The following is a 14,292-nucleotide window of genomic DNA, read 5'->3' as shown; positions in this document are numbered from 1 at the left end:
TGGAAATAGTCAATTAAAATGAACTTGTTTGTAAAGGGTAGCCTTCATGTTGTACACGAATAAGGTATCACTTCCTTAAAATATAGCCACGTAGACAATTGCCATTGATGGTCCTAGCTTCTTTAAGAAAAGCAACTGTGGTAAACAAAAAATATTGCAATTTGTGTGGTTCACAACACTGATTTGAGAAGTCAAACATGATGCAAACATGATATATCAGGTATATTAAGCAAGATAACCTCTTTCCATCGATGTTGGCATGTGAAATTGCCTTAAACCAATTATGTGCAATGGCTCTTCTTACTGATTTATGCTAATGACATACAACATTATTGATATCAGTCACTGGGTGCTAGAGACTTATTGGAAATCATGATCAAACCTCAAACTGAAGAATAGTGTTCTCATCTACATCAAGATCTCTTGTGGTGATGGAATGCTCCCCAACTTCATTAGAGACAAATACCATAGCAGAATCTTCTTCCCTGATGAGCCATAGAATGTGATCAGATTAAATATTCATTTACAGGGTAATCAATATAGTCATTACATTTTAATACACAACAAATCCAATAAATCTAATAATCAAAATAACTGCAGACAAAAACAAAGGAAAACCAATAGGCTGATGGGGTAAGCCATGATAAATAATTCTAAGTGAATTAAGTATCCAATATGTGTTTACAGAAGTCTGTGCAGCTGTCTTCCCAACTTACTTTTCACTTCAATTTCAAAAGAACACAATTCCTCAACACTATATATATTATCAACGAGAGATGTCAATAATATATCTGGATATGTGACTAGACGCCGGCACAATTTGAAGCACAGTTATGTCATAATATTAAGAACAAGCGGGATTGGCTCAACACTTATTTGCTATTTTGTATAGCGCAGGGTCACTGTCTTTGCATTCCAAACACTAATGAGTACATCCCTTAGCTGAACATCAACATAATGTCTCTGCTATGAAAGATATATAAATCAGTTCTTGGTTTTGTATAAATTAACATGTGTGTAATATGTTCATTACTTTCTTATAAATGCCATATTTTCAAATGCATACTCTCTGGGGTAAGTCTTGCAGGTTGGGATGTCAGTTTCTAAACAGATATAAGGCATTTTTTTAATTTGTGAGGTTACATAGTTACATAGCTGAAAAGAGACTTGCGTCCATCAAGTTCAGCCTTCCTCACATATGTTGTTGCTGTTGATCTAAAAGAAGGCAAAAAACCCAGTCTGAAGCCCTTCAAACTTTGCCACAAACTAGGAAAAAATTCCTTCTTGACCCCAAAATAGCAGTCAGATGTCTCCTTGGATCAAGCAGCTATTACCCCACTAATTAGAAATTATATCCCTTAATGTTATGTTTTTGTAAGTATTTATCCAATTGCAGTTTAAACATCTGTAGTGACTCTGACAAAACCACCTCTTCAGGCAGAGAATTCCATATCCTTATTGCTCTTACTGTAAAAAAAAACTTTTCTTTGCCTTAGATGAAATCTCCTTTCTTCCAGCCTAAATTTGTGACCTCGTGTCCTATGTATAGCCCTGTTTATGAATAGATTTCCAGATAAAGGTTTGTACTGGCCCCGAATATATTTGTATAATGTTATCATATCCCCTCTCTGAGGCGCCGTTTTTCCAAACTAAACAGATTTACATTTTTTAACCTTTCTTCATAACTAAAATGCTCCATTCCTTTTATCAATTTTGTACCTCGTCTCTGGACTTTTTCTAGTGCCATGATATCTTTCTTTAGAACAGGCGCCCAAAATTGCACAGCATATTCAAGGTGTGGTCTTACCAGCGATTCATAAAGAGGCAAAATTATATTTTTATCCTGAGAATGTATGCACCTATTTATACATGACAAAACCTTACTGGCCTTAGCAACTGCAGATTGACATTGCATATTGCTGCCTATTTTGTTTTCTATAACAATTCCCAAATCCTTCTCGTGTGTGGTTATCCCTAATTCACTACCATTTAGTGTGTAAGTTGCTTGTGCATTCTTAACCCCGAAGTGCATAACTTTGCATTTCTCTATGTTAAATTTCATCTGCCATTTTAGTGCCCAGGCCCCTAATCTATCTAAATCCCTCTGCAGCAAAGCAATATCCTGCTCACATTTTATTACTTTACAACGTTTTGTGTCATCTGCAAACACTGATACATGGCTTTCAATGCCTCTTTCAAGATCATTTATTTTAATTTATTCAGAGGTTGTAGGCCTCCATTACTACCAAGCGTCACCTACACATAATCATGCCCATGCCTACAGGCTCCAATGCCAGTAGGTACAGTCTGCAAACACCATTTAAACTCCTCAGTGCCAGATGCACCCAATTAATGTGCTATATGTGAAGCCATCTGTCTATCACTTCTTTTTTTCTCTTAAGCCCTTAAGCAGGGGACAACACCTAGCTTCTTCATCACACCATCTCATATTCCTCTTCCTGTACATTACATATGGGTTGCTAGATATGCCATTACAAACAATACTTACGGTGCTCCTTTGGAGGAGTAAGGGCAGTAGAGGCCAATATTGCCTCCAGGATAGAAAAACCAGTTATCCTCCTTGGGGCCAAAATCAAATGTGTCCAACAGGATGGCAGGATTATTCAGATTATTTCCATCTATAACAAAATCTTCTATGATCCATATCTCATCCCTTTTTCCTTTGGCATTCCGAACAGGAATAGTGAGGAGAAGAGAAAAAACGATGATACATTAGATTTACCAATAATCTGAAAACTATGGTATTCTTTGAAGGGCATTTTCCCAGGTTTATAGTAGGAAAGTGCAGACATCTCCCACAAATGTAAATGCTTATTTTATTGGTAAATAAGGGCATAGCAGGATATTTGTAGTTCTTAGCCACACATACTTTTCCAAACGACTGTTCGTATGAATTGCTTTGCTCAGATAGTGTTATTGAAACAGTGACATTAGAACACCTCTTCATTTCATCACCTTGGGTTGTTTTATATTTGCTTCTCAGGAAAGCAAGCTGGCATTTATTTCAGAAATGCAGCGATTTAGTCATGGTTATTACATACTTTCTATTGAGCAAAAAGTGATCAATTAGATAATTGATATAGATACCAGATAAAAGGATGTGCTATTTATTATCACATTTTTTTTGTAGGGTTAGTGCTGGCTTAACACAACACTGAGAAAAATGCATGGAAGTAGTCAATTATAGCCGAAAACAGGAAAATATAATTGCTGTTTGTAGCCATAACACTGCTATTTATAATACAAAAATCATATCAGTTTTATGGGATCCATAAAACTGCAGTATTACACTGAGAGGGTCAAGTGGCTCTATCTCAACCATTCCATGTAAATAAAACTAGATATGGGCCACTTCTTCATCCATCCTGTGTTCAGCGGGCTGGAGGGAAGGATGCCCAATACCCTCATCTTAGTAGAATCAGTGTTTGCCCAATCAACATAGCCTTAATATAATGAGAAGCAGGGTAGGCAACCTTTGGCACTCCAGATGTTGTAACTACCTCTGCCATAATGCTCTTACAGCCATAACACTGGCAAAGCACCAGGAGAGATGTAGTCTAAAACTTTTGGAATGCCAAAGGATGTCTACCCCTGTAAGAGTACTATCAAAACAGAACACCACCTTAGTGACTAGGCAAACACATTGCTATTTACTCTGCTCTCTGTATTAAGTATTGGACAGTGGACAAATATATATATTTATTCGACCACTGTCCAATTCGTCCACTGTCCAATACTATACTATACGGTCAATATATACTTAGCTTCTCTTAACTAAGTCTTGGAAAAGCCTACATCAACATGATGTCCTTCAGCTGGGCACTAAAGGTTCGCTAACCATACCTTAGCAGATTTACATATGTGTGTGGTAAATTGAATAGTTTACATACAATGTTACAAAGGATATTAGTAATATAAACATACCATTATGGTACGGCTGCCAGAGTCTGAAACGCGTTGCATTGGTTTGTGCACTTTGTGGCAATGGAACATTAACAAACAACACGTCTGTGGTTTGAGTGAAGTAGAATTCATCCATAAGGTGCCATGTGATTCCTCCATTAACAGAATACTGGAGGAGAATTGAATGGGATCTCTCTGGGGTGCCTGCAACACAAAGATGAATTAAGGTATCATTGTATTATTGAATTGCTAAAACAAAGCTAATAATTGACATCAAGCTTTGGGTCTGCCTGTGTACATCAACAGTAAAGAAAAAAAGAGAATTGGGGGCACACCCGGAACATGCATTTCTCACCAGTGGTGCTTCTGTAAAACAGTGCACACATACAAATACAGTTTTACATTTTATAAGGCTACTAAAGATCACCCATGTCAGCAAACACATAAGGGAATTCAGTTCCACCATATGACCATAACTGTTTTAATCCCACCTTTACAGTACCCCTATATTGGTGGGTCCTACACTAACTTCAACATGGGAGACAAATTAAATAGTGCTAGTGCTAAATAAGCAAAAGTGTATTTTAATAATCTAGTAAAAGAGTTAAAAGTTAATGTGATAAAAAACACAATAAAAAAATACAGTTTCAAAGCAAAACAACTAAAATGATTGCACGTCATATATCTGCTCTATACCAAATTACATTTATACATAAAGCGACATTGCTATCCAAAAATCTCTTCAAATGACTACTTTATTGTGGCCACCTTCAAAGGGGATTCTTATTTAGTAGAATGTTTCATCTTTTGGGTATATCCACTAAAATTAATTGAGCAAAATGTATTAAAAAAAATGTATAAATCTGCTGAATGAATGACAAAATTGACAATTTCGAAGTAGGTAGTTTGAGATTTTTTCCAATTTAACAGTTTGGGCCACATTTTGCAATTTAGTGACTCTCTGTCAAATCCATTGTAAGTGACTTAACCTTTTTTTTTTTTGTTTTAACTTTAAGAAAGGATTATAATACACAGTGGAAAAGGCATTTAAGGACAATATATACAATTTACATGACACAACATACAATGGATTGTTACTGTAAATCTTAAATTTATAGCTACATTGTCCTGGAATACATGATAGCCAATACTGCATTTATTATTTTATGTTACTACAAATAAACAATAAACAAATTGCATATGGATGATTAGATTACATACCTTTGGTAATGAATTTAAAGGAAAATTGAATATATAAAGTATGTATGCAGTCCAGATCTCTTGAGATAAGCATTCGTAATCCTTCCTGAAAACATAAGATATACATTCTTAGAAATTTGTCTGTGCCCATATTTTGGGAAAACCTGCCAAATGCTGGCACAGGATTTTCTCTGAACTATGCAAAACCATGTCAAATACCCAGCATCACACAAAAATGAAAAAAACTCCTTTTCCTTACTTCATCTTATCTTCTTGTATCACACACACGACCAATGTACACATGCTCTTGTGTTCCGTGTCCCTGTTACTAAAACACCAGCAGTTTAACAACTGTGTGATCCCTAATGTCTGGTGACCTGAACAGCCACACAGGCCACACGTGTCTAAATCTGCTAGTGCGGTTAACTTTTATTTTAATCTGCATTTTTCCAGAAGATGAATAGAACACTACTGGGTGATGCCCAAGAAAAATGAAAATTCTGGCAAGATGCATTGCCATCCTGCAGCATAAACACAGTCATTTACACAAAAGACCACACATTAATTTACCCTCTATACTGCTTCTTTTTTCTACTACTGCTAAAACTTCATAGGAAATTTGTGCAAATGAAATAAGCAGAGTGTTGACCAATTTAGGCAGGAACTTGCTTTGCCCCGCTCACCATCCCTATGTGAAAAAAGAAGTGTAATCCTATGGTTCTACGGCATCTTAATGCTCTAGAAATAAGTAAAGATTAAAGGGGTAACCTAAAAACCTAAACATCTTTAGCTTAATGAAGTGGTTTTAGTGTATAGATCATATCCCTATAGTTTCACTGCTCATTTCCCATTTTTGTTTCGCAGTTATATAACTTTTGCTTATGTTTATGTGGCATTAGCCACACCTTCCCAGTCTGTGACTGACACAACCTTCATGAAAAACAATGGTTTCATTTCCAATCAGATCTTACAGCACAATGTGGTTTACTTTTTTATTTCCTGCTCTGTTATTTTAACTTTAATCACACAGAGGAGGCTGTTGCACACTATAGTAGGCAATTAACAGAAAAGGAGAGAGCAACACCTATCATACAGTAATGACATGGGGTTATTTTATAAATAATATAATCTGTTCTGTACATTGGCTTTGCCAATGAATAGTAAATATAGTGATAGACAATTGTTTTTTATGAAGATTTAGGCTTATAACCTATGTGTTTGGCATTAAATTGTTGCTTTTCAGAATTTTTAAAATTATGTTTACTTAGTCTCATATATGTAACAAAAATATATGTGTGAGGTATGAAAAAAAATAAAATTTAGTTGTGAGACATATAACTAAAAATAATTGTAAAACTGGAGGGTAAACCCATATCGACTAGTGAGATCTTAAAACCAGTTCTATATTGGGGAGTCTCTAACTCAAAAACAGAAGAAAAGTACCAGACTTTGAAGGTTGTGACATAATTCCAGGAATATTTAGCTTGACAAAGACCTTATATTAGGTCAAACCTTGTGCTATCACAATTTTGATCCAATAAAACAGCTTTTATTTTTTTATTTTTTATTTATTTTTTTAATTCTTTATTTTAGACGTGCAGTGTTAAGTACAAGCTTTCTTAGTGACTTTATGACAAGAGGTAAAGTGACAATGTTAAAGCAGATAAGGTCAAGATTTGCTGCACTTTTTTGTTTTTTAAAGAAAACATGCTTATTCGCAGTAAGCCAATATATTAACAGTGAGGTATTAAAAACATGCAAATTGCCTATAGATTAAACTTAAACATGCTGAGCCTATAAGACTACTTAATCTAGCTTTTGTAAATCATTCCACTGGGTATGATTTAAAACATGTAGAGGAGAAGGGAACAGCATAGGTAGCCTGCATCCCTGCCCACAGTGAGCTGTATGGCTATATCCCCAGGCCCGGTCCCTGCCCTTTGTGGTAAATGGGCAAGATTTTGTCAAGTTACAAATAAAATCTAACATGGACTGTGGGTTAACAGGTGGTGTTATTGGACCAGTGGCCTCCCAGTTACCCCATTATTAGAGCGATGAACAAGTTAACAAGTACAAAAACAGGTAATAGCTGGAAACCCAGTTATGTTCATCATGTCCCTCTGCTCTGAACAGTCAAGGCTTCTGTATGGCAGGGCTGGGGAGGTGTTGAAAGGGAAGTTGGAGTTGTCGTCAGTTACTTTCGTTTCGTTTAGGGTTCGGTTCAGGAGCGGCAATCGGGAGAGATCCAGAGTCAGCCAATGCCGCACCTGTGCCACTTCCAGCCATCCCGTTCCAGAGTAAGGAAAGCGGTGTTCTGCCTCCGGGGGGGCTGTGTGTTAATCCAAGCTCCCTGCATGTGGCCCGTGGTAGGTGAGTTGTGCCGAAGCTTCCCCTCCTCCTCAACCCAGGTCTGAAGTGGGTCCCTTGCCGCTTGTCCCGAGACCCTCGGTTTCCGTTTGGCTGGGTCGCTATTCTGTGGGCGCTTTACGTGTGGATGAGATTTCCTCGTGCCGGCACGGCTTATTGGCTGAGCCGCCGGTTGTGCCCTCTGCTCAGTGCACGTTTCGGTTTCACAGTCCGGCGTGTCCACTCTCTTGGTCTGCGACTCATGTGAGTTTCGGCTTTCGATGCGGTGCCAGAACGCTTGGCATATGCGCTCGAACCTGGCTTCGAAGTCTTCCCGCCAGGCCTGATTGTCTGCTTCTATTGTGGTTCGTAGAGGCTGTGGCTCGGCGGCCATCTTGTGTTCGCCATGCAGTCCCCGGGTATGGGAGATCCCATGGTCGCCGGGGGGTGTCCTTCCCCAGTGGGGACCGGGATAACCCCCACCGGTCCAGAGGGGGGGTGACGGGGCAGCTAGATCGTCGGTAGTCGTTAAGCGCCTCGGGTCAGGAGATCGGCCGCCTCCCCCGGCCCGTGGGTCGTCAGTTTTGTTAGGCCTCACGACCAGACGGTTGAAAACTGGGTTAAAACGGCTGGCTGCATACATGTTTATGTTCCCGTTCTGCTCAGTGTTAGGCTGTTGCTTGGCCCGGGTCATTTTTGGAGCATTATAGGGATGGAATAAGTGATATTCAGCCCTGTTTTGCAGGAGCTGAGCTGAAACACGTCTGGCCATCTTGGCTGTCAGGCCCCGCCCCCCTTTATTTTTTATTTTAACACTGCGAGTGTTTGAAGATCTCCTCTTGTACTACTACATTATCCTGGACTTGCTGGTTCTGCTTCAGTTAAGCACCTGGTGGTCATCTGGAATTGAGTGTGGTCCCACTTGTCATTTGTGGTATCATTCCAGGATTACTGGTTGGCCAGGTAGAACTAGGTTGATGTTTTGAACATCCCAAATAAGAGAAGTTGATAGTTCTATTGATGAGTAATAAGGCCCAATGCCTTCAGGAATGTAAAAGCGTTCTTGACTGATGTAAACATATCCCATCAACCATTTCTTCCAGAGAAAAGAGTATGGGATGTTCCCCATTTGTAGGTTATGGCAGCATCTCAACTATTTTTGATGACATGTATTAGAGGTCTTCTCCATTACTTATAAAAGTAAATTTGATATGTTCCAAAAATGAGAAGTCTTCCCCTACGTAGCCTCTAGTACTGCTGCTTTATCTCTGAGCAAATTATATTAAATAATAACATTCCTTGGTAAATTACCAAGGAACCCTTTCAGTAACTGAAATACTCAATTAAATTGTATCCTTTTGTTTCTTTATGCAATAAAAAGAGGCAAACAGCCTACAGAAAGTGAGGATAGTCCCTGGTCAATTTGTCATGCTTTAATAAGATTTGGATTTCAATGGATTGATGGCTGGCATTTCACAGATATATAAATCAATAAATCTATATTGTAATTGCATTTCTTACCGTATACTAAATAATTTAAAATGAAGCTCTATTTTTCATACACATTGCAGATAATGGTCCTCATTTATAACAGTTTGTGACAGCCACAACAAAGACTTTGCTCTCCAATTAAACTCTGGGGAACCAGATATAGTCCCATTGAGTCTGCTCCTTCGTTCACCTGCCCAATGACACTTTGAAACAGTTAAATTAATCGGGGTCCCTGGACCTTTGGGGATTTCAGCAAGGTCAGCTGGTCAATTAAACCCTATTAGACCATAGAAACATTTACTGAGTCCCTCCGGATTCATTGAGATCTATAGCTTCCTTAACGAGAAGACCAGAAGGCTACTTTTGTTGACAAACAGAGCGATGCCCAGTGGCACTTCATTTAATATCTTTGTTAATACTGCTATGTAATGAGTGATTGTTTAAAATTTTGTGTCCTTTTAAATGAAGTTTTAAGAGACTTTTCGATAATACACAGATCATTTGGTCTCTTATTAAGGCAGAGTCATAGCTTTTTAGCAGATGGTATTAAAAGTTTGTTATGTGTACATATAGCAGAACATCTGCTTGCCTACTTTCAGGTTTTTACCACCACTGAACTCTTTTTGATCCAAATTTTTTTTTCAAAATATGTTCAGTATCAAGTCTAAGCAGACCCACCTCTAAATAAACATTTTAGTATATGTATTCTTCTAAATTATGCACAGCTAGAAGGACTCTTTTTGCCCTTGGTGGAATCTAAGATCTTTCACAATGAAGTGCCAAACTATGATTTTACATAATAGATTAACCGATTTCCATAAAATGTGACAACAATGGATTCAAACCTCCTCAAATAACCATGTCAATACTTTACTTGCAAAATATCAATAAAATACAGAACCACCTTCAATAGTTCCAAAACAAACGTTAAAATAAACCAAAATATTGTGCAATTTCACAATTTTGTGCAGAGGACAATGTAAAATATCAGAATAACCTTAAAAGGCTTTGAAAACTGGTCAGGACGAACGGACTACAAGGACTCTGGTGAACTGAAATTCTGGTGAAAGGAAATATACCGAACGAACTGTGCCTTTCCAGCCGATTGCTAATACTGCATAGATCCTGGGGACAGTATATGTTTGCCAAAGAAGCGCTCCCCTGGTGGGCAATGCGCATATAGCACAAATCCTTTCGTACATCCATCCTTGTGAGTGTACATTTGGTTGTTTTACATTTTTATTGTTATATTGATTACTACACTATGATATTTCTTTCTTTATATGTTTCTCTCGTTATAGGATCCACTTTATATATACTAATCCTTAGAGTATCCTAACCAGTTTTTAAAGTCTTTTAAGATAATACTGATGTTTTGCATTGTATTATGTACATAATTGTGAAATTGCACAGTGCACTTTTTTTGCGCCAACGACAATATTTTGGTTTATTTTAATACTTAACTTGACCATTTTTCTTTAGCAGCTACTTATTATTGGGGTCCTTTCCATCATTTATTAATCATGTGTCCATCAGATGTTTTCTTCACCTTATCTGTATTTTATTTTTGTTTACTGTCAAATAAGCCTCCCATACACCCATCTGTGGAAGATGTCCTTTAGTTATAAGATATGTCTGCTGTTTTTTATATTGTATATTAAACCAGAAAGGGGAAATGTCCCATATTTGGAAATTACACCATTGAAAATCACCTAGAATTTGTGTTATTCTTTCATATGTGACTCTCCATTTTCTTTTTAATTTATAGTAAAGATTTAAGATATGACGTCACAACCTAGTTCAGTCCAGGCACAGCCACAGCAAACATTGCAAATGAAGATAAATTGAAGTGTTGTTAAATTTCTCCTCTTTACTGTATGCTTTCTTTATGCTGGCTGCAAGGAGCAAAGGACAAATCTTACAACAATGGCTGACAGCGAGCTAAGATGGAGGCACCCAGTTACTTGATCGAGGTGCTTTGAGTAATCCTTAATGTTTGTTTTATTCTCTATGTACTTTTCTTTTTTTTTTATAATTTATGATTGCATTGACTTTATAATGCTTAAACAATACGGTGTTGACTCAATATTTCCCCTAAACATTTAAAAAAAATTAATATGGTGACTGGAAGAGAATACAAATCTAATGCATTAAAGTCTTAGTGATGTGAGAACAGGATGAAAAATGTGCTTTACATAAGTGCTGATAGAGTTAATGACTTGTTGCGAGGTGGCCTTGCATTGTTAAAGGCATTGGAACCTGGAAACCCAATAACTGCAGCACGTCCTGAAACACACGTAGTTAGGTTACTGGAGGCATCATGCATTTGGACATCAATACCAGTAGCTAATACTACCACTACTCAAATTACTTATGGGAACACAACATGAAAACTGGGTAAATACTATTGTAAAGTGTAAAGTTGACTTACTAGTTTTACAAACACAAATGCAATTAGTGATATGCTGAATGGAATAGTAAATTCTAGAGTAAAATGGGACTCACCCCTTTAAAAATAAGCGCTGTTCCAGATTTTAGGGTATCTCCATTCAGGTTTCCTCTGTCTGCTCCATACACTTCAGGCCATAGGTCAGGATGTAGGTTTCCATTGAAGTCATCTTTGAGAATGGAAGGCAATGGAGCAATAGGGACACAGTAAGGACCACCGTAACCCCGGTCACATCTAGAAAAAATAAATAAAAATCCAATATTTGTTATTTGCAACATGTGTTAATATGCATTATTATAGTAGGAGGTGACAAAGTATATGAACATTGATATGTAATAGACAAATAAATAGTAATGTAGTATTCTATAGAACAGTGGAAGCATTGCTATTTTCACAATGCAATGAGCAATTATGTTTAAAATGACTTACAAAAGAGTCATATTTTTGTTGACCTAAAATTTATTACAGATAAAAAATTCCATGTAAAAGAGCTGATAGCTGTAGTGACTTTCCAAAGCATTAAAGGGTACACATTGATAGCAATCATTTTAAAATTATTCATGGGAAGTTGTGGGCTGAAATATCATAATGTCCAATTAAAATAATTACCCTTACCATCAATCAATACATGAATATAAGATACACTTTGTAGGTTGAGATCATATCTCTGAAAATGTGAAATGAGTAGCAAGGCAAGCTACACTAATGCAGTATGGGTGTGATTTGACATAAAGTCACATCCAATCACCTCTCGTATTTCTACTAAAAATGAGGCAATATGTATTCCAAACTCTCTGTACAACCAGAACACGATTTCTACCATTCAAAAGCCCCTTACAGGACCAGAATTAGAGACATCACATAGAGAGTATTTGGGTAGTGAGATCATTGAATTATATGTTGGATGCCCCCAATGGCCACTTGTATTAGAAGCTGTTTAGAAGCTAGCCACTGACAACAGTATGTCATCTTGGCTTTATGATATTTCACAATTCTATAAAGAATGGTCTTTAACAGATTGTGCCAAGGGACAGGTACACTGAGAATAGTATAAAGTAGTTTTCATATGTGCTTACGTGTAAAATATCTCTTGATATTTAGTGTCTGAAGCTGACAGATAAGCTTTATGCAGTGCTTACTTTGCACAATCACGTTCAAAGATTCTCATGCTTGCCCCTAGATATAGTGAGACCCCCCTACCAAGATTGATTAGTGCGGGGCTTTGTCAGCTGCCCTGCACGGATTACTGTATGATCAGCAGGTACAGCTTACAGGAGCTGCAGCATGAAAGGGAGTGCTCACACACAGGGAATTCCTCTGAGTTAGCGTTAGCTTTAGCTTTTTTAGTGTTAGGAGTAGGGTTGGTTTAAGGTCAGGGTTAGTGTAGGATATTAGATCAAGGTAAGGGATAATGCTGGGTTAGGGTTAATGCTGGGTTACAGATAATGTTGGGTTAAAGTTTAATGATATGTATTGTTAGAGGTAGTGCAAGCATAGGGTTAGGGGTAGTGTTGGTGTAGGGTTAGAGGTATGGCTGGTATATGGAAGTTGTACTTGATGTGAAAAAATATTATAAGCAAAACTAACTTTTTTATAATTTTTTTTCCAGTTTTGTAAATATTTTATTCATAAATAAAATTTATACATATGGATTACTAACAGAAAGTAATTTTAAAACCAACATATAATATGTACGGATTCCCTTGAAGAGAAACCCTAATATTGTGTGAAACACATAGGGCAAATCTAGGTTTTGTTTTGGTTCAGAACTATACAATTTCCTCCATTCTTAAGGGGTTAAATAATGTTTATTAAAGACAGAGTGAGATATAATAGTCTAGCTTCAAAGCGTACTCCGTAAATACATCATAATGCAGCAGAAACTGAGGCGGAGCTTAACTGCCAAAGCGACTGGTCGCCAGATTCTGAAGCTCCGGCAATAAGTAAAAGAATTCTAGCTATTTTGCCTTTTTACACACACTCCTTGTATATTGGGGAACCTCCCCTAATCAGCCTAACCTTCATGGGGTGCAAAAATAAAAAGCAAAGGCTGGACAAGCCCTGTGTGGGGGCTCACAATCTAAAATTTGTGATGGTAGACCCAAGTAGGCCTATCTCTTAGGAGGCTGTTCTGAGGATGAGAGCCTACCTATACCACAGAAGAGGTTGGCAAAACCACAGCAGAACCTGGCAGACCCAGACTTTTCCCCAGTGATGAAGTCCGTACTGCAAGGACTATTGGAGGACCTACAAAAGAATATTCTGGCCGACATAGCTAAGATCCGGGGTGCAGGGTGTCACGGGTTGCCATCAAACAAGAACACAGCAAATAGTGTATCTCCAACAAGCGGTGCAGGAGCTGCAACAGCAAAATCAAACATACGAATGCTGCTTTGCAGCCCAAGAAGATATCCAACAACCTGAAGGAGTGGGTAGTCTTCAAGGACATACTGGAGACTGAGTTACCACACTTTCTGAAGTGCTTTCTGGTAGCCTTACTGCCGCTGCGTAAGGCCAAGACAGTGCCGCTGGATGGACTCTTATGTGTTCCCAGACCGGCCAGAGATCTGATTACTGCTCCAATGAACCTGGTGGTCCACTTCAGGAATGGGACTGACAAGGCAGCAGTTTTAACTGTCCTGAAGGGTAGCTCCCCTTATCATTTTGAAAATATGCCACTCAGCTTCTACACCGATCTTTCTGGAGACACATTGGCTTGGCAGAGGTCTCTCCTCACTCCTGCAAAAGTTCAATATCCATAATTAGTGGCGTCTATCCTGCACACTCATTGTATTATCTTTTTTTAAATGGGACATTGTGCATCCCATACACAACCTCCTGGAGTCCCTTGCTTTCTTGTGAACTTTGGGACTTCCACCAGA

The 14,292-nt window shown here is 37.9% G+C and overlaps 1 protein-coding gene across 2 annotated transcripts in view; it reads right to left on the bottom strand.

Moving 5' to 3' along the window:
• Window positions 1-14,292, bottom strand: part of RELN (reelin) — a 466,948-nt gene that overhangs the window by 62,709 nt on the left and 389,947 nt on the right. For both annotated transcript variants that reach the window (XM_063448139.1, XM_063448140.1), the window contains exons 36-40: window positions 11,467-11,644; window positions 5,146-5,230; window positions 3,946-4,128; window positions 2,510-2,681; window positions 383-485 (exon numbers count right to left, since the gene is read on the bottom strand). In XM_063448139.1, coding sequence (XP_063304209.1) covers window positions 383-485; window positions 2,510-2,681; window positions 3,946-4,128; window positions 5,146-5,230; window positions 11,467-11,644 — 721 coding nt within the window. The remainder of the gene's footprint in view (window positions 1-382; window positions 486-2,509; window positions 2,682-3,945; window positions 4,129-5,145; window positions 5,231-11,466; window positions 11,645-14,292) is intronic.

Source organism: Pelobates fuscus, chromosome 3 (assembly GCF_036172605.1).
Source record: "Pelobates fuscus isolate aPelFus1 chromosome 3, aPelFus1.pri, whole genome shotgun sequence".
NCBI classification, from domain to species: domain Eukaryota; kingdom Metazoa; phylum Chordata; class Amphibia; order Anura; family Pelobatidae; genus Pelobates; species Pelobates fuscus.
Note: the sequence above shows the minus strand (reverse complement) of the source record. Positions and strands in the feature narration are given on the sequence as shown.